This window comes from Drosophila gunungcola (assembly GCF_025200985.1).
Source record: "Drosophila gunungcola strain Sukarami chromosome X unlocalized genomic scaffold, Dgunungcola_SK_2 000039F, whole genome shotgun sequence".
NCBI lineage: Eukaryota > Metazoa > Arthropoda > Insecta > Diptera > Drosophilidae > Drosophila > Drosophila gunungcola.
Window position 1 is genome coordinate 119,818 of NW_026453190.1, and position 26,147 is coordinate 145,964.

Sequence of the window (26,147 nt, forward strand, 5' to 3'; positions counted from 1 at the left end):
GAAATGTTATGAGTAAATTGTAAACATACTTTATTTTAAATAAAATATAATGTTTACAATGTCTTTGAATTATTTTTGTAATAATATCTTGTCTTTAGTTGTATAAATTATTAGTAATCTTTGAAAATTTCTTCAGGATCCAAACTTCGCCAATTAGCCAAGAAAAAAGGGGCAGAGGCAATTGGTCCCCGTCTGACATAAATAATAATCAATTTGATATCAAATCGAGCCACCAACAGACGACAATGTCCTTGCCGAAAAGCAAAAAAAAAGAATCAGAATTGATGATTATTGCTTTTTGACAGAGATTCGCCAAGGCGACAATAAAAACGAGCCGGGGAAAAGGAAAAGTCCGCACTCACATGTCCTTTTATGAGGATGCGTGGGTTTTCTGTATTAGTATCAATAAAATAGCCGCACACACAAACGTGTGTGTCGAAACTGGGGGGCGAGGCAAAAATATTTATGTGCATGTTATAGTAAGTGCAAAATAATAGCCGGCGGTCGAAATGAGGGGGGTGGAGTGGCAAAAAATAAAGGGGGAGGAGGGAAATGGGAAATGGGGTGGGAAAACTGGGGGTGGAGTGCAAAAAGGGCACAGACACGTAGCACGCAGACTTGTACTAAAAATGTTTCAACAATTACCAAAGAAAATGATATGTGCTTGTGTTTGTGCTTGCGTGAGTGTGCGTGAGCTTCTATATGTATTTCTGTCTCTATCTGTGCGAGTGTGTGTGTGTATATGTGTGTGTGTGTTTGGCAATAATACACTCGACACTTTTATTTCTTTTTCATTAGCCAAAAAGCGACATTCTCTTCTTGCTTTCTTCGTTCTTCGCCTGTGGCGACTTTCTCCTTCCACTTAAGGGTCGTGACCTTCACATGTGTGTCCTGCCTCGCCCACTACCACCCCCCAATAAATGGGTGGGGGTGATTGTATAATTTACAAATACAAAATAAAAACTTAAGATTCTATACGTTTCTAAGAACGTTTTTGCATATTAAAATTGAGAAAGTTTTTATCAACAAATTAAATATAATTATTTTTGATTAACCTTTATGATAGAATCACATTTTTTTGAAATTTGTTCCCTTTTTCTTGATCAAATTATCCATGCTTTTAATTTCGAGTTCTACTTACACCCATCAGTGCCTACAGAGTTCAGTATACACAGCCATGTCGGAGAAATAACACACAGGAAAATGCCTTCTGAACAATACAAAAAAAGCCAAATTTAGTTTTAAGCATAAAGTGATAAATAACATTTTTGAAAAACACTTTCTTAATAAACAAAACCCAACAAACAACATCTCTCGTGTGTACACCATCACAGGAGCTTCTATACAAATGCTTACTAAAAGGACATAAAAGGAGATTGTACAAAAAACCCGGTTAAACCATGCCCAGGAGTAAGTAAATAATATTAACCCAACTTTTTCTGGCTATATTAAATATATGAATTACATTTCAAAGCTTGCTGACTGAATGTGATTGATACTTTGTTCTGGCTTGAGAACGTATACTTCAAATTCCCTGTTAAACACTTAAACCGAATGGCAAACAAGTTGAGTGGAGGATCAACCGTATCATGCAGTGCAGTTCAGTTCTCAATCAATTATCGACTGGACAAATGGTGAGTAGTAACCAAACAATTATTTATTAAAATACTTTATATTTATATATTTTGTATTCCAAATGGCAAGCACTTGAAAGTTCGAAAATAGATGTCCAACAAGGAGGATATTGGAGTCAGCTACTGAACTGCACCACCAAAACTAAAACCATCCCACCACTCTATTGGATCTTGTCCCTGCTCTTCGTGTCCGGCACTATTATTTGTTAACACAAAGACACTAACAAAAATACACTTGGCAAAGAAGCAAACTTTCGTCCATGGTCTCGATATAAATTCCAGGATTTATGGGGAAGGGAAGGCGCAAATTGCCTGGGCTGTCATATTTTCTAATACCCGGAACCCCCAAATATAGGGGCTCCATAACCCTACTTTATTAGCAGTGTGTGTGCGCCAATAGTTTGCAATTAACTGGCTGGTAATAAAAACGGCAATCAACATAAAAATAATCGAGAAAAATCGGACGATGGGCATTCGGAGTCTTTTATGTGTGTTCTCTTACAGCATAATAATAATTGAGCATGCCACGCCTACTGCACTCATTATTGACAAAAACGAGAGACCACTGTCAGTATTTCCTACCGCAGAAATCTATTAAAAAATTCGGGCAAAAGTAGCCCAAAAAGTGGGTTGTGGGTTTCGTGTGCGCGTTGTAACGTACAAATTATGTAAACATCGTGGGTCGAGGGGGTGAAAAATTATGAACCTTGAGGCAGATTGAAGAGAAGTTTTTTGGGGGTTTGGGAGGCGAAAAAAACAGGGACAACTGCGGGCCCAGATGAAAAATTCGACCCTAGGCAATATTTACAATTAAAAAATTAACGTAAAACAGACCGAAGAAGGTCCGAGAAACGGGGGTTGTGGCTACGGGATTTTCTTCAAAATATAAATTGGGGGAAAAAATGCCGTGGAAAAAACTGTGAAAAAGCCCTAAAATCAATAGGAAAAAACCTCAAGTGGAATGGGCGGTGAAATAACTGACAATGTTTAATTTCTGCGCATATGCACTCAGAGAAAAGTTAACTTTGTTATAAAATAGTCAAAGAAATACCTTTTTCCAATTTTTGTTTATTTACTATTAGCAGATATTAAAAAAAAATAAATTGTATTTTGCTTTATTACAGATCTAATCGATTGAATTGTTATTCCTTAAAATTGTTTGATTATTTCCGATTAATATAATTACAAATTTTTAAATACTTATAATTAAATAGTGAATCTAATCTGATTAAAATACCTTCATTAACTTATAATAAACCTTTTCTAAATTGTATACATTTCTCATGAATATGTATATTAAGAAACTCTTAGCATAAAAAATAGTTTAGCCTTAACATTAAGTAAGAGTATAAAAGAATATAAGGATTATAAAGTATAGGAAAGCTAAGTAAATCCATATTTACGCATATATTTTTTAATAGTGCATCTATATGGAAAATAAAAAGCATGAATATGGTTCGAGGGGATTTTCTGCGAGGCCTAATGGAAATTGTATTTATCTCGTTTGAAGTTTTTCTCGTTCCACCACCGAGCAACGTGTCTCGCACCTTCACCCCTCCACCCACTTTTCTCCGCCCACCAGGCGACACTTGGCCTCACCTTGCACCCCACATCACATACCCCCTCCCCCTTCCCCTTCCCCTTCCTACCAAGAAGCCTCAAGCGTTTTTTATAAATTAACAAACGAAGAAGCAGCAGCGAAAAAAATTATCAGAAAAGCGGCGTAAAAAAAGGAAAAGCGAAATGAATATTTTTTTTCTGGTAATTTCTCTACCGTTTTTATCCTCAGTTTGTGGCTGTCAAGAACGCTGGGGAAAAATGTTTAAAATATTTTCATAGGTAGTTCGGTGGTGGGTTGGGCTATCTTCTCAGATCCTTAGTGTTTTTTGGGCTAATTTAAGCGTTAAACCGACTCCGGGCAGCCGAAAACAAAAAAAAAAAAGGGGGAAGCTGTAAAATGAACAGTTGGCTGAGTGATTGGGCGGATGGCAGGTGGGTGGGAGTGATGGAAATCGGGGTGGGGGAAGAAGGCCACCAGAACTGATTATTCAAATCCAAAAATCTGCAGGCCCAATTTGAATAATTGTGCTCGAGCTCCTTGGAACCGAGTATCGATGGAATAATTCATAAAATAAGTAAACAATAACAGAGATAACATATTCAGGAAGTTAAATGCAAATAAGTAAATTCTTGTTTTTGATGGGTTTAAGTTAAAAATTCGAAAATATATAAGTAACCGTTGAAAAGTAATTTAGTTACGCTTCCATACTTCATAAGATATACCTTATATATATACCTTTATATATACCTTAATGGACATGATTTACCTTTTTTAAGTATTGTAAATCAAATTTGATAAAAAGTTACTACCAACCATATTCAAAACTATTCTTAAACAGAAAATATATGCTGGCTAGAACTTCAAAAACAATGCCACCACATATCAACACAAAATAACTATTTATGTTGGCACGTTTCAGCGCTTGCAAAACGCTTCACAAAATTGCCAAAAATAGCCAATAAACTTTTGCACAGATATATGTGTGCATATATAGAGCGTTTCAGGGACTGTGTATTCATAATGAATATTCGCAAAACGTGTGGGGAAAAGGGTGGCAAGGACGTGCCTGGTTTGGCCAATTGCCTTTTACGCTTCGATGATGGGAAAACTTTTTCGATAATACTCAAAAATAAGTGCGAAAATTGTTGAATATTGCACATGCAAAACACACACACACACAATTGACAGAGCTATAAGCACAAAAACCCACACTCTAAATTGTGCATTAGATTTAATTGTTGCACACTTTTCAGTGAGAGGATTTCAAATGTAAGAACACAAGAAAAGACTTGTAGATACTTGTTTCAATTGCTTTAATGGTTCCAATAGGAAAGGCATATATTTGTGTTTTGTAAATCGGCTGGAATCCTTTATCTTTAACTTTTATAACTTTTGGCAGACAAATGCGCCACATGACGTCATTGATTTTCAATAAGAATGCCAAATTGTCGAGTGGCAAATATACTCGTCCTTACCCCCTTTTTATTCACCCAATAATCCAGCAGCACTTTCACTTGGTACACAGGCAGAAATGTAGGAGAATAAAATAAATATATATATAATATTTATGAAAATTTATAAAATAATAACTATATAAGTTAATTTAAATTTAAAAAAATTTAAATAGATAAGTCTTTTTAAATGAAAAATGTATTTCATAGTAAAGCATTTCACTTTGCCAAATTTTAAACAAATATTTTTTTAATGACACTTGTTATTACAAAGAGTGATTAAGATAGTCTTAATTTTCCGAGATATTTTTTGTCTTTATCAATACCAAATTTTCTGTCAAGTGTAAACAATAAACCTAGACGCAGACAAATGAAGTGTGAGTTGGAGACGGGGAGCCGCAAGCCTTTCCATCGACTTTCTTAAATGTAAGCTTCCGTTTCCGCCGGGAAATATTTGCATACTCCGAAGCGAGCGATTCGATGAGGCTGCCAATGGGTGGGCGAAATCGGGTGAGGGGGAGGCCTGTCAAATTTTATGATAGCGCCAAACATAATTCATTGACAGCTTTGCATTTTCACATGCCGCCCTTCGCCACGGGGGGCGTGGCTGGGTGGGGAGGGGTGGGTCTTTCCCGGGGGATGGGATTTTTCGCCGCCTCCTGCATATTGCACAAAGTTATGAGCCGCAAATGATAAACGGCCTTGAGAGTTTTCCTGCGTTTCAAAGTGGGGGAAAAAAGTGGGAGAGGGAAGTTATTGAATTGTATTAAAGGGAATATTGAATTTAAAATTTAAGTCTATGCATAAACATTGAAACTATACATGCAAATATTCTTAAAATTACTTTCGAAACTTTAAATATTCATGAGAGCTACTTTTTATTTATAATGTTCATTTAAAATTTATTCAATAATTTAATCAGAACCATGTTGGTTAAAGATTAATATACAGATTAAAGATATTGTTTAATTATTCGATTAGCTGCAATTGTTATTTTCTTTAATATTTCAACTACAGATGCCAATATTTTGCATCAGTCTTAACCTTGTCGCCCGTTTAAATTTACATTTTCCAATTCCATTACGTTTGTTTTTTTTTTTTTTTTGTTTCAAGCTCATCAGCAGCGCGTTTGTTTTGTCATCAAGCTAATTAATTAATTAGAAGCGGCAACAACAGCCACCGCAAGTGGTGTGAAAAATCGCCGGGACACACCTCGAAAGGCACACACACTCCCACACCGCCAACCTTTTGACCCCCGACCTCCGAACTCAAAGTGAGTGTGCAATAAAATTGTGTCCCCAGTCTAATTAGATGTGTAGTTGATTCTAGTTGTTGTTGCCGCTGCTATATGCGTGTAATTCATCAAATGTCAAAGCCAAAAGCCAACTGACATCGACTGCACCTTTTGGGCGTGTTGTTTTATTATGCGATATATCCCTGAAACGAGTTCGCATTTTTACCTTCTGTACCCCCTTCTGTCACCCTTGAATTGAACTCGAAAAATTGAACAAAATGTATATAAAGCCTGTAAAAGCAAAGCTTCTTTCGTCGAAAAAACTTGCATAGTTGCATTTCCTCAGCGTCCACTCTATACAATTCCAATTCATTCGAAACACCCCAAAACTGAAATCTTAACACCCTCTCCAAAATAGAGATGACTTCATCTTGAGCATGATATCAATTTAGAGCAGATTGCTGTACATTAAACCCTTTCCGATTCGATGGCCCCTCAACAAAAAGTCCAGACAAGCCGCAAAATGCTGTTAAATCGCTCGCTCTTTTGGACGATTTCCGTCTTTATAAAGATAGCATATTCTCATATATCCGGAGTTGACGCCAATTCATTTTTATTGCCTTGCTGCCAGTTTTTTTTTTCTTCTTATTTTTTTTTATAGACGTTTATAGTTTTTTATGTGGCATAAATTTCGTTGTCGACAAAAGGGAGCAACACATCCATCTAGCATAAAAGGCAAAAAAAAAAGGGTAGTTCAATTGATGAGGAGGGTTTTTCTCTTGGTTTTTGGGGCATTTTGTCAATTTCGATATTAGAGCGTGCGCCAAAAAATATGCAATAACAATTGTCATGCATGCAAATGACTTCATTTGCTGGCAATATCTTCGTCCAACTCTCGCTTTCCCCTCCCCAAATATTTTCCCCAGCGAATTTCCTCTATTTAGTTGGTCGCCACTTTGCATGATTGAACCGAGCTCTCAAGCTTCGGCCTTAGAGCCACCCATTCCAGTCGAGCTCATTTGATTTCTTTACAGTCGCTGGCTCGGAGTTTTATGAATTCTTGCATATTTTCAGGCGCTGCCCCCCTCGTCCTTGAGTGGGCGGTGGTTGGGGGTGGTTTCGCGTGGTTTTTGGGGGGTTTCGGGTGAGTGAAGTGGTTGCTTCTATGACCAAGTTATGTATGCAGATTGCGTGGCGCACGTAAATTTATTTAATTGTATTGTTTGCAACGGCTTATAGAATGAAATTGTGTGTCTGTGAATCGAGAGGGGAAAAAAAGGCAAATTAAAAAGCGAAAAATTAAAGCAGGTACTATAGGTGTTGATTAAATCGTCAATACATTAATCGATATGCTGTCAAAAATATATTGCTGAAAAAAAACAGAAGAGAATTAGACACAAAACTATGAAGGTACGTACATAAACCATCAAAAGAGTTATCAAAAAATGGCTTAGAGTTATTAAGGCTTCATAATATCATAACTTGGCTAAAAATAGTATGGTTATAGAAGAAATTAAGCTTTTAAAAATTTTAAAAACCTATTACGCTCCAAAAATGCAGCAAAGTTAAATATTAGTTTTTAGATACTATTGATATTATTGATTTTGCTCAGCCGTTACTTTGATAGATTTCTAATCTATCAATCTAATTTATAGTCAAGCCAGCGATTTTTTTTTGTTTTTGAATGTTGGTTTTAGTTTCGTTGTCCCCCAAAAATCCGCCCGCCCCTCTGTATTTGGTTAACCCTTGTCGAGTCGAGTTTCTGGCCTGTGGGGAAAGTTGGTCCGGGGGTATCTGCCCCGTTTCATCGGGCTTCATTCATCATCCAAATCGACTTCCGTTCCATTCCGTTCCGACGGAGAGCGATGCAAACTATCGATAAGGTTCGCCGGGCGGTGCTTTAATGGCAATTTTATCGATAATGTTCGTGCTGAATTTTCGATTTTGTTTGCTTGCATGGCATGTCGTTGGGCCGCCGAAAGCGAATTATGAGCGATCGACACGCCAACACAGCCAGTACCAAGAAATTGTGCAAATCCCTGGTAAAACTGGTAAACTACTAAACTGGTAAAACGGGTAAAACTGACCCGCACCCGTTGAAAATCCCAGGTCGAACCACCCTTTGATTTAGTAATTTAGCACACAATGTGTTTGTGGATTTTCCGTGGCATTTTGGGGGCTCTACCTCTACCACTACCACTACCGCTACCGCTCCACTTCTGCTCAAATTATGAACACGCGAATATATCGAACGGCTTGGGAGGGTGGGCGGTGGTGGGCGTGCCCGCCCTATCAATTAGAACTGGCGACCGAACATCTTGATAAGGATTTCCCTAACCCAAAATGGAAACCCAAACCCCAACCCAAACCCAAATTCAAACCTTCACCCCTCGCCAGGATTCGCATTCGTACGTAAATAAATAAAAATAAAGTGCCAACAACGAAATGCGCTTCAAATGGTCATTAAAATCGCTCGCCTTTGGCCGCCAGTTCAGTTCCTAAAAGCATGCACCGCTAATTGCCACATAAATAATAAGCCCAAACCAGGATCTGAATCAGAAACCCCAGTGGAGTTAACCAATCGAGGGGGGGAAGGGGTGGCCATAATAATTTATCCAGCCGCGATTATCGATGTGTCTGGGCATGTATATCATGCGAAAGGACCAGCCAATCGGTAATTATTGGCATGGACTGTAAGTAGAGAAGGTTATCGTCGTGCGGAGATCTTCAAAAGGGTCCACGGTCTTCAATTAGGTTGGTTTCTAGTTAGGAATTTTGAAGTCTAAGGGTCCCTTTAAGACCCGTAAGCTATGCATTTTTGAAGCATTTAGAGTATTACTCCCTCTATATTTCTTAAATAATAATTATTCTCACATTTGGATAAAAGGATTTTTAATCATTTCAGATTCAAATATTCGTGAATACATTACCCTTTTCTTTTTCAAGCACAACTGTACTTCCGAAAGTAACATCTTGTGATGCGACTTTTTCCTTATATATTTGCCCGTCTGCTGTGTCTATGTCGCATTAAGTTCAATTTCGGCTACTAGATCAGAATTTATGACATTGACGAAACGATAAAACTGTTAGCCACTGGCCACTGGCGACATAAATGTGCATTACACACAAGCGGGCCATAGATGGGGATTTCGGGAGTTCCGGGTGATTCGGTGTTCAGGGGGCTACGGGGTGGCAATATAACTGACCAGGCAACGGGAAAATGAAATGCGATGCGATGCGATGATGCTGGGACGAAAGCCTAAAACTATTAATTTCAACCTACCGAGGATAGGGGAAATGGAGAAATCTATATTTACGATTATTGAAGTTTATGACGAAACGTTTTCGTATCATTCTGCGTCGTCACATAAAGACAAGGAGAGTGGTGAGGCCAGGATGTCCACCAAGGGGTTGGGAATTTCATAAATGTTTTTGCACGCAAGCTGCTAATAACATTCCTGGGACTGGGATTGCACGGCAAAAAAAATAATATTTGTCTTATTTATAAATATTCAAAATTAAATTTTCTATTTAAGTTCATCTATATAAATATAAAATTAATTATATTTTTGAAAACTGAAAAAACGTAAGAATTCAGGAAGTGTTTCCTACTTAATAGTTACTTGAAAATAAAAATACTAACACAAACTTGTATTTTTATACTGACAATAGATAGTATATTTTTAGTTCTGCAATTTCTTCAACAAATACCATAAATAAATACAAGTACCCTAGAAAGTAAGGTAATTATTTATGGCTTATTTTGTGGCAGTGTACGCCCACACAATCGGTGGACAGACAGGTGGCACAGCCTCTAGTAAACAGTTACAGTTACCGCTTCGGTTCGGTTATTGTGGGATAGTTTTTCGTTTCGGGGTTGCTGATGATGCTCTGATGCTCTGATGTCCTGGTGTCCTGATGTCCCGGATTCTGATCCCGATGATGGCCGCAAAAGTGCAGCACGCTCGTAAAACCAATGGGCAAATAGCCACTGGCGAAATGCCCAGCTAAGAATGTTGTGTAATTACGTTGCGTTACGCACAGATAGACGTTTGGACAGCTGAAGGAAAGGTTTTTGGGGGCGGACTTTAGGATAGGCAGGATAGGACAGGGCAGCACATGCCACCCCTCGATAATAACCTCCCAAGGCTGTTTTGACCGCTGTCAGTTGGCGAAATCATAATTAGGCCTTCGGTTCCGTATCTGTATTTCTATCTCTATCTCTAGCTCTATCTGTATCTGTATCTGTAGCTGCGCGTGTGTTCTTTTTATTGTTTTAATGAACAGACGAGTACAATCTTGGCCAGGGCCTTTGTCAGTCACTTAGGTGGATGGTTGCTAATTTCTGGGCTTCATTGGGGGGCTGGGTAAATATTTCCCCAAGCTAAACCATAATTGAAGTTGTACCGATTGCCTCGCTGTCGATATGAAACCATTTGAGTGGCGAAATTGCAAAGCAAATCCAAAGCAAATAAATAAAGAGCAGCTGACGGGGTCCTAAACTCTCTTTATTATAATGGAAATGAGTAAATTAAATTGCCAACAAATACAATCAGAAAGTATAACTATAGATAAAACTACAAAGTCTTCCATAACTTCTTGGGTCTAATCAACCTTTTTATATAATACCAAACAAGTAGCCTTTTCTTTAATTAATCACTTCCACCCACACCTTGTCCTTTAATTACCCAGACAACAAGGAAAATCCTGTAAATGTAATCGGGCATCTGAAAAAAATCCCCCAAAACCACAAGCAAAAACCACCCATCCCAAAACCCCCAAACTGATCCACTGTTGGAGCCGCAATAACAACAATGCAGAGATAACATTTAAGCGAAATCGCTTTAAAATCAATTAACCGTAAAATCACTCGCCTATTTGCAACAACAATCGAAAATGTGGGGCTCACGTGGTGTGGAGAGTATGAAGGTCCCGCAGGCGCCGGGAAAATGGACAACAATCAAATGTGGTGGCAATAACATTAGCCCCGGTCCCCCCAATAATCCACCATATCCATCGCCATCCTGACCTGCAAACTGCAGATGCGAAAGCCAATATGTTGGGCCAACACACAACACACAACCCTTCGGTTTTGATGCTGCACTTGACCCTTTCCGCGAAAAATGGACGTGCTGCCAGGTATTAACCTCCATTAAATGTTAAACAAAGCCGCGTTACACATGTGCGATGAACGAGTCGGAAAAAGAAAAAATATGCCCATATATGCATATACACATATATACGAAACGCCCCCCATTCAGGCCGCCAAACATTTCGATTATAATACGCAAACATGGGCTGAAAGAAAAGCGCGGCAAAAAAAGTGAAAAGTGGGAGAAGTGACCGGCCTGGAAATTGCGAAAAAAAAAAATAAATAAAAACAGTGGGTGTACGAGTATAGAAAGCCGGCAAATTGAATTGCTGGCAAACAAGCGGCTCCTGCAGGAAGTGAGATGGGGTAAAAAAAAATATACAGTAATCAAAAGGAAAACCACGACTCTACAAATACTCTTAAAAACTTTGCTTAAGAGAAAGAAAAAAATTTAAAAAGTGTATCAGTTAATTGGTTTAATGTTTAATAACAAGTTAATGCTAAGATTTTGTATATTTTACTAGTTTAAATTTAGCTCAATCTGTTACAAAAGTTCGCTGAAAAAATAATTTTTACAAATCATTAAATCATTAAATTTCCTCAAAGTATTAGAATCTATGTTATAGATATTTGGTAAAATATAGTTTTAGGTACAACACTAGAAAAAGCCTAGTTTCGACTGCAAAAATTATTTAAATTGGCCAAAAATGTGTATAAAACTATGAACATATACATATGTTGATAATGTTTTTATTAAAAAAAGAATGTTAATTTGAAGCATTAATGTATTTTTTTCTAAAAACAAATGAAAGTTTATTTTTAAAACTAGTTAGCAGCTTCACCTTTCATATTTGAAGATATCTATCATTTCAAAGATCCTAAAATTATAATACCCCCACAAAAAGAGTATGGAAAAGAAACGCCCAAACATATATAAGCATGTGTATATGCATTTATCTGAATATGCACACACGTATATGGGGAACATGAGAATCATCATCAGCTCCATGGTCATCAGAATCGTTTTAAACAAAACGGACTAATTAAGCGCACGTTGGCCGTGTTGGTCCTTGAGTGGCTAACCAGGCAAAATGGGGAGTGGGGGTGGGTGGTGGGATGTGGGTGGTGCCAAAGGTGAGCCAAGGGCGCCAGGTGTTTGGGTGTGAACTGGCTTATTAATGGGTAGCCGCCTTGAAAAGAAAAATAAGAACGAGAGATATTGCACACAGCACTTGGCTTATTTTCAATTGGCAAGTGGCTATAGGATTTGTGTGTAACACACACACACACACACACAGACGAACACACTCACTTTTACCCAGAATTTTCCTATTACTGAAAATGGCTTCGGTGGCACATTCAAGACAGGCAGAAAAATCGCTTTTTGAGTAGTCAAGTCGGTAGGAATAAAACGTCTGCTTTTCCCCGGACTTAAGACGCTTTGATGTATGTGTGTCAGAGTTTTTCCCCCGCAAATCCATTCCCATATGTATCGCCCCGCTAAATCCGTCTTTGAATAATGATGCCGTTGATAGCTGGGATTATACTCAGGCCCACATGTACCATATATATATATATATATTTATAAATATATATATATATATATACATATCGCATGGTTCATATAGTGGGTGTCGGCGTAGCCAGGCCATTTATTTATTATGCCACAATATTCAATGACCCTTAATGGCATTTCGTAATAAAAATATTGGATTAGTTTGTTAGTTTTTCGGGCCAGAGACAACCGATAATGGCCGACATCAACCACCATCGAACCGGCCCAGCAATCACCCAAAAACCCATCCAACTGGCCACTCGTCACTTTATCAACTCGACCCATGCACATTACATATTCCATTAAACGGCTAATGAGCCCATTGTGCTGCTGGACGAAATTGTGGCATTTTAGGCGTGATGCGGTTCACGGTTCAGGTGCCAGGAGATCAAAAGAAATTGCTACGATTTTATGCTATTTTTAAAGAAATATTTCAGGGATTATTCGAACAACTCGGTATAAACCTATGATTTTTGCGGACATAACATACATCTTAATTTTCCACTTTCAAATAAAAATGTTACAAATTTTTGGTAAATTTGGGAAACAAGTTAGGTTTTATTAAAATAAATTGAATTAAAAATGTTTCTTTGCAATCCAGTGGATTATTAAACTTTTTGTTACATATGATTTCGATTTTATTTTATTGATATATTGAATGTATTTAATGTAGTTACGAAAGTGGAAATCTAGTCAAAATGGGGTTTATACCCAGGATCGGCATCTCCTGTCGCCGATTGCCTACCATATTCATGCGGCTTATTAAAATATTAAAAACCTTTGACCCAAAACTTCTTAGCCAGCTGCTCCGGCACGTATTTTGGATGGGAATCCGGAACGAAGTTGGAAACCGGGAAACCGGATCCGCATCCGGAGTCGAAGTCGATGTTTTGGGCCCGAGCATGCATGTGACATAATAAATATTAATGACAGCTGACCGGCAAGGAGATCTGAAAACCGCCCAGTGGGTGGTGGCATACTGATGATGATGTGTGGTGCTACAGGAGGTGGGTGGTGGTTCGGTGGGTGATGGGTAATGGGCAATGGGTAATGGGTGGTTCGGTGGCGGATGCTACTACTTTTTCTACTCTGCGTTGACGTTGACACACATTCGACATGTGACAGATAAATTATGGCAATTGGACGAGTGCCGACACACCTACATTAGAGATGGTAAAATGTGATAATATGTATCCGTTGTATTTAAAATTATATAAAAACATGTATAATATTAATTTTAAAAAATCTTCTTTTCTCCAAAATGTAAATATATTAATCCGATAAATAATTAATAGATAAATCGATATCAAAATAGTTGAATTTACTTATCGATTTATTACAAAGAGTTACTTATATTCGGAGTTTGCTGATTTTACAATTCAAAATTAAATTTAATTAAGACTAACGATATGCATCTCTAGGTAGAGCGCCCTCAGTCTTAACACCCAAGTGGCCAACAGAGTTAACCCTCCGGTGACCAGGCAGTCATGCCATTTCTGCCATGAGATCATTTTTCATTTTTTCCCCTGTATTTGCTCCTGGGGTTGTGGCATATGTGCGTTGTCTTTGGAGAAGGCGAGGTTTCACTACTAATAGTTTTTCTTTTTTCGTTATTCGTATTTTCGTATGGGCTTAGTTCACTATCAATAAACGTCTCTCGTAATCGACGTATTCAAAAGTGACCAAAGGTCTCTGCTGAGTTTTTGTTTCGATTGACGAAAGGCGATGCCACCCACTGTCACCACCCCCTCCCCACACCAAAGGTCATTAGTTCAGAGTCCTGCGTGTTGACTTTCATTAGAAGCCATGGCCCAGGGTCATTGTCAGGGCGATTTTTCAACCTCCCCGAGATAAATGCGAGGTCATCAATATCGGGCAGAATAAGTCGGCGAATGCATAAGAAATCGCTGATCCAGGTGGAACATCGGTTGTTATAGGTAATGATATCTTTCAGTAACCGCAATAAGTGGGCTGCACTTAAAGAAAAGCAAATTTGCTTTCCAATAGAATATATGTATATATGTTATATGTTCTTGAGGGAGAATTTTATAGGTTTTTACTCGGAACTTTTAAGCTTTAAATGTTCTACTAAATTGTTAAAATATCCCAAATTTCTTCTTTGAATGTAATTACATATAATCATTCTGGTTTTTTTTTAACCTTAACCAGAACGTTTTTAAATAGGCACAATATGTTCTTAATCCTTTTCTGTATAAAATATTTTGCTTGCAACTAGTTTGCAAACCAAACATCGCCAATATGAAATGAATGTTGAAGAAATTCCTATTGAAATTACATTTTGGTAAAATTTAAAGGTGTCTTAAACTTTGGTTATTATTTAAGGAGCTCTACCAGTTCCTTTTGCTCAGTGCTCGCCAACCAATAATGGTAAAAAGGCAATACAAAAGCGTCACAGATTTATTTACAAACAACGGGCTTAAAGCCAATTTCAAGAGAATAAAAGAAACCCCAGCAAACAATGTAAACTCCGACCCCAGTTCCGTTTTTATCGGAGGGGTGGTGGGTGGCTACGGGTAATACGCGTGTATAAAAGAATCAAAAATCTTGATTTTGATTTCAGATACTCCACCCCCTCCCCAAGGGGGTTTTCATTTACAGGGGCGGAGGTCAACGAGGGGGGGGGGGGCATGGCTGCAAGTAAAGTGGCGCTTAGTATCCACAGTCCGGACTCTGGAGTTTCCCAAGTTCGGGGCTTCCTATGAATTCCACTTCAATGAATTGAAAAATTGCCTCGAACAAATTTGATGCGCTCTCTTTTTAGCTGCTTTGCATTTCAGTACTAGTATTTCAGTTTGAGATACGCGAGAGATGCTTCAGATACAAGATACAAAAAAGAAAGAAAGAGAGTTCAAGAAATAACAAAAAAAAAAAAAAAAATAGAGAAGGGGGATTGCCCACCGAACATGACATTTGACATTTGATAATGTCATTTGCCGCGTAATTGTTTTTTGATTTGCTGCTTCGCTTTGCTTATTTTAAATTTTCCATTTTTTTTTTTTTGCTTTGATTGCTTTACTTGCGATAGCTAGGTATTAAAATGGAAATAAATTCTGGACCCTCTACACGGGCGGATATTTTTTTAAACTTTTAAATAAGTTCATGGCTTTTAAATCTATCTAAAGAAAAAAACGCTCTTAAAAATTAAATACCCACAACCTCTGGTTTTGTTTATTGGAAATAACATAACAGTTTGTAAAACATACCAATGTTTTAATTTAATGTATAAATATATGTTTATAAATCCCTCAAAATGTCAAATAAAGAGGTTCTGCAAAGAAAAAAAAAAACAAAACTAAATGAAATATGTTATTGTAAAATAAAATATAATATTGAAAGATATTATTAAGTAGAACCTGCCACTTTTAGACAACATAGGTCTCATCACCATAATGGTTGGTATCGTCAACTTATTCATTGACATATCGTTTTTTGATAAAGATCTTTTTGTTCAAGTCTAGCAATGCTACTTTCACTTTTTGTTTGTCTTACAGATGGGTTGACCTTCCGTTGATATTTTGTCAATGATGGTAGTCCTAAGATCTTTCAAAACAGCTCATTTTGGCTAATGAAAATGAAGCAATGATTTGACTTACAGATGCGTCTGATTTCATTCAATGTTATTTCCTTCTTTCGGGGGATCCGATAAACACGATTGCCATTATTGACAGTCAAAGGTGCCCTTTCGTCTGCAGTTTCCTTAGCTATGCCACGGGCTTTAGCTTTTCCTGCGCAAAATATTGTAATTTTTAATAATTTAAATGTGATTGTAAAAGTGTGCCAAGCAAATGTTAAAAAGTTAACATTTTTAAATTAAATCAAATCAATTAATTTTTTTAAAATTAAACAAAACTCTAGGAGACTTATGATATTGGTAATATTTAAATTTTGTTTTCCGTAAACATAAATTGTGAATTTAAGATTTCCTTAAGACAATACTAACCGGATGTGTATGAGTCCTTATAAATTAAAAAGTCCCAATTTGTGTTTGCTGAGTTCTGGATCTTATTATGGCCCGGCTCGGGAGTACAAGGTCGTGTGATGGGAGTGCAAGGTCGTGTGGTTCTGGCCTCATCTATCAGCCATTTTGGCTCCCTTTCAAAGCGCTTAGAGGAGGCCTTGCGCACCCTAAAGTCCTCACATTTCGAGAATCCGTCGAAAAATTCACGGTGGCCACTTTTTAAACGGGGCTCTTAATTTTTAAAGAGTAAATAACATTAGAATATTAATTTAAATTAGGCGCAATTACCATTCTTTTTGGTCACTTCCTTTTTGACAGTATTATCAGTGATTTCTTCCCTATCCGTTGCAATTCCTGGTTCTCCAAAGGAAAAATCACGAACCTTATTGGCTCGAAACTTCTCGATGTGGTCCATTCCGAACTCGCAGTCCAAATCGAGTTCTAACTCCGGATTCATCTCCAGAGATCGATGATATGATTGCTCACTACTATTAGCGTAACGTTGATTCTCTGCAGGTGATTTTAATGGAAATATAAAAATTCCACTTTTATCGTTTTGCTCACTCACTAGATTGGTTCAGTTTTTTTGGCTCCATGCAACAAGGATAGTCATGGACAAACTTATTTATAAAGCACCGATTTTGGGGCCTGGATTTGGGCACTGTTCCTGTGGAATGCGTTTTTGTGTCTCTTTCGTTGTCTGAGTGCTCGCTTAATTTACGGAAATGCTCCATTTGCAGCACCAAACTATCCACCAAAGTGAAAATGTCTGTCAAATTGATAGTAGGCGTTAGGTGTTTAAATATTTTTTTTCGTGAAAAAAAAAACAACTGGAAAACTGTACAATTACTTCGGAAATGGATTTTTGTTAACATTTTCCAATTTTGTCAGATTAATATTTATGAGAAATACCCTCATTGATAACTCACACTTCACACGACTTTCCTGGTTTTTGGCAATGAATTCGGGATATAGAAAGGGCGGATCGAATCCCTGACCTCTGACCTTTGGCGGTGTGCATTTGCCCATAAAACTAGGGCGGTGGTTCATGGGATAGGGATACATTTGCGGAGACAGAGACGGAATCTCTTCCAATGCCGGAGGATTAAAAAACTCCCCAGCATCCTCGGCCAGAATCACGGGATCTGACTTGTCATTAAACTCCTCTTGATTATCCTCTATCGCATTTTTTGACCGCTCCATCTGAAAATAAAGAAATATAAAATCAATTTATGGTTTAGTTAGTTTTTTAGTTCCTAAATAAAATAAAATAGTAGTAAAATTCCCCTAATTGTGTTACAAAATAGAATGTAGAACAGAGTTATTTAGCTCTTAATTCGATCTACCTTTAAGTTTAACCCATGCAGAAGCTCAACATTTCCATCATCCCCATCCTCGTCCTGAGTGTCGAACTCGTAGTTACTCTCGCTCCCAAGATCTTCCAGTTGAGACTCGATGTCTGGATGGTGGTGACTGGCCAGAAGGTTGTGGAGTAGGTGACTCTCCAGGAAATCCTCCGGCGTGGGGGCCCGAGTTCGAATCCTGGTTTTATTCCGGTGCTTTGGTCGGGAACGGGGTCTCTCGCTGTTCGGCATTTGTCCTTCGAAACACGGTCGGTGCCACGCCTACAACAAATTATGTATATGTATTAGGCATCGGTATTGGGTATTGGTATTGGTTATTGGTTATTGGATATCGATTGATTCGATGGACAGGCGCAGTAGAGACCCGAAGGCGGTTCCCTATAGAAAGAGAGCTCTCGGTTCGGTTATTTCTTTTATGGCCAGCTGCAGCCGTTGTTGTAAATTTAATCAAACGCCAAACGGGCGCATATTGTATATAGTACATCAGAATGTGCGCAGTAAAGAATGGCGGAAATGCAGGAAACACATCAGATATAGGAGGTATGAAATCGAATAGGAGATACCCTTCAAGTGGGCCCAGCTTTTTGGAAATATTATGTGAATTTATTTATTGTTTTATTTTAAAATTATAGCCTGTTAGTTATCTTTACTTGATTTTATAATAAAATCTTTTGAACGAAGCTATAATCGCGTAAGGTTTCTACAGATATTTGAAATTCTAGTTTTTTTCAAACTTATTTCGAATTGTTTTGCTGAAACCTTTTGATTTTCCAAGAAAACCTTGTGTATTTCATTTGCATATAGAATATCCCCAGAAGTACTTAAAATATAGGGTAGTGGAACAACAACTCATTGGGGAAAAAGAGGAAATAGGAGCCGCAGCAGAAGAAGATTGCTGCGAGAGATGAGAGCGATGAGAACAAAAGAGGGAGAGCATAGCATGAAATTGGCAGTCGTTTGCCAGCACCACCCACTTTTGCCCCCCGTTTTGCACCACCACCCCCTTGATTTTTATCTAGGTGTACGGCACCACCCACGAAGCACCAAACACCACCACCCTTCGGCGAACCGTAAATTGCACTGCATTTTTATTTAGTTTTCGTTTTCGCTGGTCAGCCAGCCGATGTCAATTTTCCCGCTGTTCAACAACCATATAACCTAAGAAAAAATATTGGAAGTATACAATCTGGTTTATCATTTCAAAAATAATATCTAACTTAAAAATTTTGTTTCCATTATTTATAACAACTTTTTAAAATGCACTTTTTGTGTACGTTGTTAAATACATGGATTATGTAGCAATTAATTTCACTTGAATTACAAGCTTAAGACAATAAGATTAGTTAAGCATCCATCAGAGTATATCTTTATAAGCTTTTCTAAATTTGTTTGTCCATTTTTTTTTAATGATTTAAGCACAGCTTGATATATGAAATATTTTCCGCATAACTTGCAGCTTCCTTCGAGGGGCGTTACGCTTACGATTATCTTGTAGTTTTCCCGATTCCACTTTTTTAGATCCACGCCCCTCTGCCCATTTCTTCCCTTGGTTTATCAATGTTTTCCGCTTCCACCGTTTCGGTGCATTTTTTCGAGTGCTGAACTAGACATTTATCGCCACTCTCATGTTCACTCAACCCATGGAGCCACCGACTAATAACTAACGTGGCTGGCTCAGCTCGAACTGGTGCTACCCTTTACCCCTTAATACCCTACCCACTACTCTTAACCCCCTACCCACTACCCTTAACCCCCCAAATACCCCCCCCCCTGTGCAACATCAATTCTCCCTAGACACTATCAAGCCCCACCCGACAAAGTTAGTTTACGGCCAAAGTTTAACATACAAAAAAAAAGAAGAAAAAACAAAAAAAAAAAAAAACAGAACAAAAAACGCGAACTGAAAAAATTGCCAAAAAGAATATCATAAAAAATTGTGTGCAAAAAAAATTGGAAAGGGGGGTGAATTTTTGGTCAAAAGCTAGTCAGGAACCATGCAGGAAATCATGGGGCAAAAAAAAAATTGGTAAGAAAAAGCAAGAGAGGAAAAAATTGGTTTGCAATGCATTTTTTTTCACGCGAAGCTTTTCATTTGGCGCTGGCAGCCATTAGAGCAAAAATCAGCAGCATCATTCAGGGGCGGTGGGAAAAGGGGGCCTAGGAAAAACTAGGAGCAGTGGAAAGGGGTAGGAAAATGGGGAGGGGTGAAAAAGAAGTGGTGAGCTGTGGTTGTTGCTGCCACACATGTGGAAATTGTGCGCGTTTTGCAGTTTTTTAATTGACCAACAAATTTATTTGATTCGTTAGCAACGCGAATATTTCCTTCCACTGTCCTGGCTTTCACCTTTCGACCCCACTGTTTCCAAACCCATGGAAAATCCTAGCCCCCTTATGCTTAAATTTATATCTGCATATGCATACAGTGCGTTTCATTAGAGGACTGTACCTCAGAAAAGTCGTAATGCATATAAAGTTTAGATTATTAATAGGTTTTGGCTAACAAGCCCACAAAGTACAAAAATCTGTAACAGAGCTAAAAGCTTTATTATCACATTAAAACATGCTATTAAAATATGCAAAATTGAAAAAAAAAAATTTACACTTTCCAAAATGTTTACCATTTTTGTTTTTTAATTTTGTAAAATTGTGCCAATTTTTATGGCAATGGAAAGTTTTTAGAAAAGGCCTTTTTGCAGTTTTGAAATTAAATTAAATTTTACTTTGTTATTATTTTAGTGCTACAAGTGTTTTCACTTACAAATTAATACATTAGTTAAAAAAATCCAAACTTGAAGAAAAAGAGTTTAGTGCACACAGTATTACCTACTCATAAATCTGCGAAACGCACTGTCCTTAAAGCTAGTGCCAATGGCCTGATGTCCGATGTGAAACCCGACGTCCCTCCCCCAAAACCGAGTCAAGGGTAATTGAAATTCAAAGCAAGCAGACCAAAGACCCAGCACCCTAAAATCTGAAATCTAAAATCCCGAAATCCAAAATCAACCCAGGACCAAAAACCGAAAGCCCGACACCGAAACAGAAACAGAGCACAAGGATACGCACAGGACAGCAAGGAATCGTCGGTGGTCGGTCTCTTGTTGTTTCTAAGGATTACATATTGGTAAACAGCGATTACAACAACCAAGTAACGACAACTTATTGTGCTACAAATTGGTTTGTTTGCCCTGCCCACCGCCCCCAAAATGTTGTTTGAGGGGGCTGGGTATTGTGATTGGGATTGGGATTGTTTGATTTGATTGTTGACTTTATTGGTCAGCGCAACGGCGGCCTTTTGGGTGTTGTTCTTTGGCCTATATAATGCCATTGCCCCACGCCACGGTCTTTGTTGTTTTACGATATTTAATCTATGATTAAAATCAATTAAATGCTACACTTGACTTAATTTATTGTCGCCGGCGAAATCAGACAAGAGTTTTTGTCGGTTTCCAAGACAAGTAGCCGCTCATATACGTAGTAGTATCCCAAATAACCGATGCGATGCAAAACGAAATGGAATGAAATGCTCGTAAAAATCAAATCGGTCTCTCTTTCCATCTTGTTAGCCAGCTATCTCTTTCTGCCAATAAAAATCTGCCAGCAAAAATCTACGACGAAAAAGTCGGAAACACTTTGTCGGTGGCCACTTGGCTTGTTTTTTCGGGGCTTTGGCTTTGGCTTGGTATGGTTTTGTTTTGTAGTTTTAATCTTTATGGCTCGATCTGGAGTCTCGGCTTTGTGTTCTCCATTCCCTCACCCTCTAACGAGAATTCTGGGTATCGCCGTCTCGTAGAGCAGGGCAGATAATTGTCCACCTTAAACGAGAATCCGAATTGCCAAAACAAATAATAAATATTAATATATATATAAATGGCAAAAATTTGGGAATTTATGGAGATTGACTAGAAGATACTCTTGAAGAGAAAAGAAGGTTTGGATAAAAAAAAGTGAATGGTACAGAAAAGACTAGGGTTTTAAAATTAGTTATAAAATTTTCCAAAAGTATGCAGTGAGAAAAAGAACGTCGTGGTATTTCATAAAAAACGCATTAAACTTCCGGATTATAAATATATTGTTGCATACTTTAAGACACCTTTATAAATGATTTCAAAAGCCTTTTTGCCACAGAAGTGAATGAAACAAATTTGTATATTTTCTAAAGGCTATTTTGTCAAGTTTTTCTGTATTAGCACAACTTGTAAAATAGATTACTAAACTAATATTTAGATTAATTAACACACCCTTTACAAATGTTAAAAAAATGCATATGCCTTTTAAGAAGAGTGTTGCTTAATCAGCCAGTTAATCGCTTTTGGGGCGGGGCTTCGGAGCTTGCTGGAATTGTTGAAGCTTTGGTTTGCTTGACTTTGCGTTGAATTGATCAATGAACTCCAAGGCGACCTTGAATGCAACAAAATCCCTGCCAAAGACTCAAAGAAAAGGCAGGCCACGCCTGGAAATCATCAATCGAAACCCCTACTCAAAAGGGCAAAACTCAATCAAATCCGTAAAACACACAAATGCAAATGAAAAGGGGCAGAAATCCGAGCAGAGTAAATCAAAAATTCCGTTTAATGATGCAATTGGAGTTTGATGAGTTGGAAAACTGAAGCGACATCCAGTTGCTGATGGAACGCAATCAATGCAGCTGAATAGGATGGGTGCGATATGTGGATCCGCTCTGGCCTGGCCGCCAGGTAAATTGCAACCAATAATAATGAATAATTGAAAATCCAATCAAACACCAAATGAAAACGGAGGCCAGTCTGTATGGCCCATATCCCCATATCCACGTATCCCGAAATTTCAGAGGAGTGAGTCCGTGTCCTTTGGTGGCTGGTGTTGATTTTGCCGGCTTTATCGAAGGACATTAGCAAACGGTCGTTGGGTTTTCGCCTGCAAATGCAATCAAACGCGTGGGGCAACACCAACATACCCAGCAGCAACAGCAACATGGAAGGATAAACCAAAGCAACCTGCATAGATGACACCCCAGGGACATGGCAAAAGTCAATGAATGGTAATAGGTGTCGACATGGCCTTCTCACACAAACACATACACATACACATAGACACCCACCCAACCTCCGCCTACCTTTGGACGCAATAGGAGGCGTGGCAGGCAGCAATATCAACGTGTGGCGGCCTTTTGTCCTGCTGTTGTTTTTGCTGATTGCCACTTTCGGCAATGGATCGAATACCAGAATACTGGACTTTCGAAATGGAGAATGGGGCTTGGAATGAAACTTGGAGTGAAGAAGTAGCAGCATACATTAATTGACACTTAAATTGAGTCTGACTGGTTGCTTTGCAATGGAAAAGGGTGGAGAAGATCTATTGTCAATCAAAAGTAGATTCGATTTAAATTTTCTATTCAGCATTACTTTACCATACCTTAAATTGATAAATTTAAGATATTTAAAATTCAGCATTCTCCGTTTTTAAACCAGAATACCCATGGCTCCAACGACTGATTTGATTTAAATTATTGTGATTCATGATTTTTTACATTAAATTTTAATTTGCTTAAAAAAAAAACCATTGCAACTGAATGTCATTTGGGTACTGCGCCCAAAAGTAGGCAACGCGAAAATATTGGGGTTTTCCCCGCACAAAGCGGTTGCAAATTGTCGATTCTGAAAATGAGCGCCGCCGGCGAATCGTCGAAAAATGCTTACCGCCACATCCCGCCATTCTGGGCACCAGCAAAGCAAAGGACTCCCAGGACTCAAAACCCCGAAAACCCAGTAGTTCACTGACTGCCACGTCGCGATGGCGTGGTCGAAAAATGTTAATTGATTTATGTTTATATTTGTGCAACATGTTGATGCCGCACATCTCGCACATTGCAGTCGCCAGAAAACGCTCGCGGTTGTCATTTTGCTGCCAATTTTGCGATGCTGGGGTTACATCGACAGACAAACCATAACAAAAACAACCCAGCCACGTTAATTGAACAACATTCGTCGGACAAAACTGAAACCGAATCTGTGCAAATCCCCCGAACCCATGTCGAAACTCAATTTGAGGCGAATTTTCAGCGTTAGCGGCATATTTGCTTGTTATTACATCTATCAAATATATATCTATCTATATGTATATACATTTATATATGCCAGAAACTTTTGTCTTTCTCTTTAGCGTTGCCAAACGCAGGCAATTGGCCGGAAAAATATTTTTCAATATTTGTTTGTTTATTTGTGAAAAATCAAATTACGAACGCAAACAATTGGTTAATAGTAAAGGGTGGAAAATATTTTTTTTTTCTTTGTGATGAATATGTTTCAATCAGATCGAAAGTATTTATTTTGGGAATACGGCCTTCTAAATGGCAAACAAAATATAATGAATATGAAATAATTTTTTTGTTATTATTAGTTAAATTTATTGATCTAATAGTAAAAGCAAAATGTCAATAATATCGGAAATTTCAGCAATAAAATATTAAGCATTTAACATTCAGGTCCTTTAAGTCAATATACAAAAAAAGGTTTTTTAATTAAAATATTTATTTACATAAAGACATTTTCTAAAATATACAAAAGCAATTTTCTTTTTTAAACCAAAATAGAAATATTTGTTTTGGTGCCTTAAAACTGAAAACGCCTTCAATATTTAATGACATATCAAGCCGGAACTCAAAACTCCTCCTTCCATCGACCACCAAACAATTTATCCGCACTAATTATAAATAGTTTCCTCTTCGGCTACCTTTCCCCCAGATACAAAACAAAGATTTTTCCGCAGCCTGCCCGAGGGCAAGGCATTATTATAGCCAAAGCAGACGCAAAAACAGGGAAATCCAGGGGCAAAAGGGGTTAGATAGATGGCGACACAGATGAAGATGAAGTCCGCAAGCGGAATAGATATATACATATATATATATATATTCAAATACATGTATAAATGGAAAGAAAGACAATCGGGCACACATGCCGACAATGACTTGCCCTGTGGAAATTTTCAGCTATGAAACGAAAAAAGGAAACCGAACTGAGCCCAAAAACTGAACCGAACCGAACTGAAACTTGTTTCATAAATTTTCTATTCAAAATGTAATTAAACCCTTGCGCTGCTCTCTCCTCATCTAATTACAACGAAAAGGCGACCATTTGGGAAACGATTCGGCAGGACAGAGGGGCGGCTACGCAATATACTCGATAATTGCAAACGAAATGGCAAAAGGCTTGTGAGCTTGGGAGCTTGGAAGCTTGGGCGCCCAAGACTTGGTCTATTTCCATAAATATCTTCAAAGTCATTAAATTTCACACATGTTGGCGGCAGCGCACGCAGAATTGTTTTAATTTTAAAATTATTGTCATTAATTGATTTTTGATACAGAACGTGGGGTCCCAGTTCCGGTCCCGCCCATAAATCTCCATGTGTGTAAATCTAAAAAGGGGGTTGGAACTAAAGAGCACCGCAGCAAATAATCACTAGACTCCGAAAAAAGCCAAAAGGGGTAGCTGGCTTTAATGGCTCTGCCTTGATTATTGAGACCATTATTTTTGTTTAATTACGTTACGGGCGTTAATGTGCGGAGAGCACCAGCTCTCATCGTTGTGTGGACCCCGAAAACACCGAATACGGAATCCCGAGGCCCGAGAAGATTTTACCAGAACCACATTAATTTCAACGGTGGCTTTAAAAAATTTACCATTTTTAAATTAAATAACACTTTTTCCGGGTTAGCTGTTAAAGTTATTTATGATGTAGTTTAAAAAATGCTTTATATTTGTATGGTTATAGGCGTTATCTTAAAAATACACTATAATATAAAACTTTGTAGCATAATTATAATGCTCAGATTACGTTTTCGCTGCTGTGTTATTTTCTTATCGAATGTTTTATTTTGATACTTTCTAATTTAATTTTTGAATATATAACTCTTATCAAGACATATTTCTCACTCAATAGCTTTGAATTTTCGGTGTATTCTTCAGCTTAAAACGATCAGTTCTGTTAGTTTTTAAGTAATCAGTGTGATATCATAACATCGTATTTGTTTATAATTGGTTAGCATTTTAATAGTTTTATTCCCATAATTATACCTTTGCAGAGGGTATTATAATTTCAGTCAGAAGTTTGCAACGCAGTGAAGGAGACGTTTCCGACCCTATAAAGTATATATATTCTTGATCAGCATCACTAGTAGAGTCGATCTAGCCATGTCCGTCTGTCCGTCCGTTTATATGCAAACTAGTCTCTCAGTTTTTAAGCTATCTGCATGAAACTTTCCCAAAAGTTGTCTTTCTATTGCAGGTAGTATATAAGTCGGAG

At 37.9% G+C, this 26,147-nt stretch overlaps 1 protein-coding gene and 1 long non-coding RNA gene across 3 annotated transcripts in view; one reads left to right on the forward strand and one right to left on the reverse strand.

Moving 5' to 3' along the window:
- Positions 1-1,119: 1,119 nt before the first annotated feature.
- Positions 1,120-1,885, forward strand: LOC128260786 (uncharacterized). The gene is made up of 3 exons (XR_008268182.1): positions 1,120-1,410; positions 1,475-1,634; positions 1,705-1,885. It is a non-coding gene; the product is annotated as an uncharacterized LOC128260786 (long non-coding RNA).
- A 13,835-nt stretch (positions 1,886-15,720) lies between these two features.
- Positions 15,721-26,147, reverse strand: part of LOC128260782 (uncharacterized) — a 47,614-nt gene continuing 37,187 nt past the window's right edge. The window contains exons 3-9 of one of the 2 annotated variants that reach the window (XM_052994019.1): positions 17,853-18,131; positions 17,436-17,709; positions 17,075-17,275; positions 16,795-17,016; positions 16,489-16,737; positions 16,142-16,273; positions 15,721-15,816 (exon numbers count right to left, since the gene is read on the reverse strand). In XM_052994019.1, the coding sequence (XP_052849979.1) occupies positions 15,815-15,816; positions 16,142-16,273; positions 16,489-16,737; positions 16,795-17,016; positions 17,075-17,275; positions 17,436-17,709; positions 17,853-18,101 (1,329 nt within the window). In that variant the 5' untranslated portion in view covers positions 18,102-18,131 and the 3' untranslated portion in view covers positions 15,721-15,814. Of the gene's footprint in view, positions 15,817-15,948; positions 16,089-16,141; positions 16,274-16,488; positions 16,738-16,794; positions 17,017-17,074; positions 17,276-17,435; positions 17,710-17,852; positions 18,132-26,147 lie in introns of those variants that run through there. The other variant, XM_052994018.1, reaches the window with a different exon arrangement.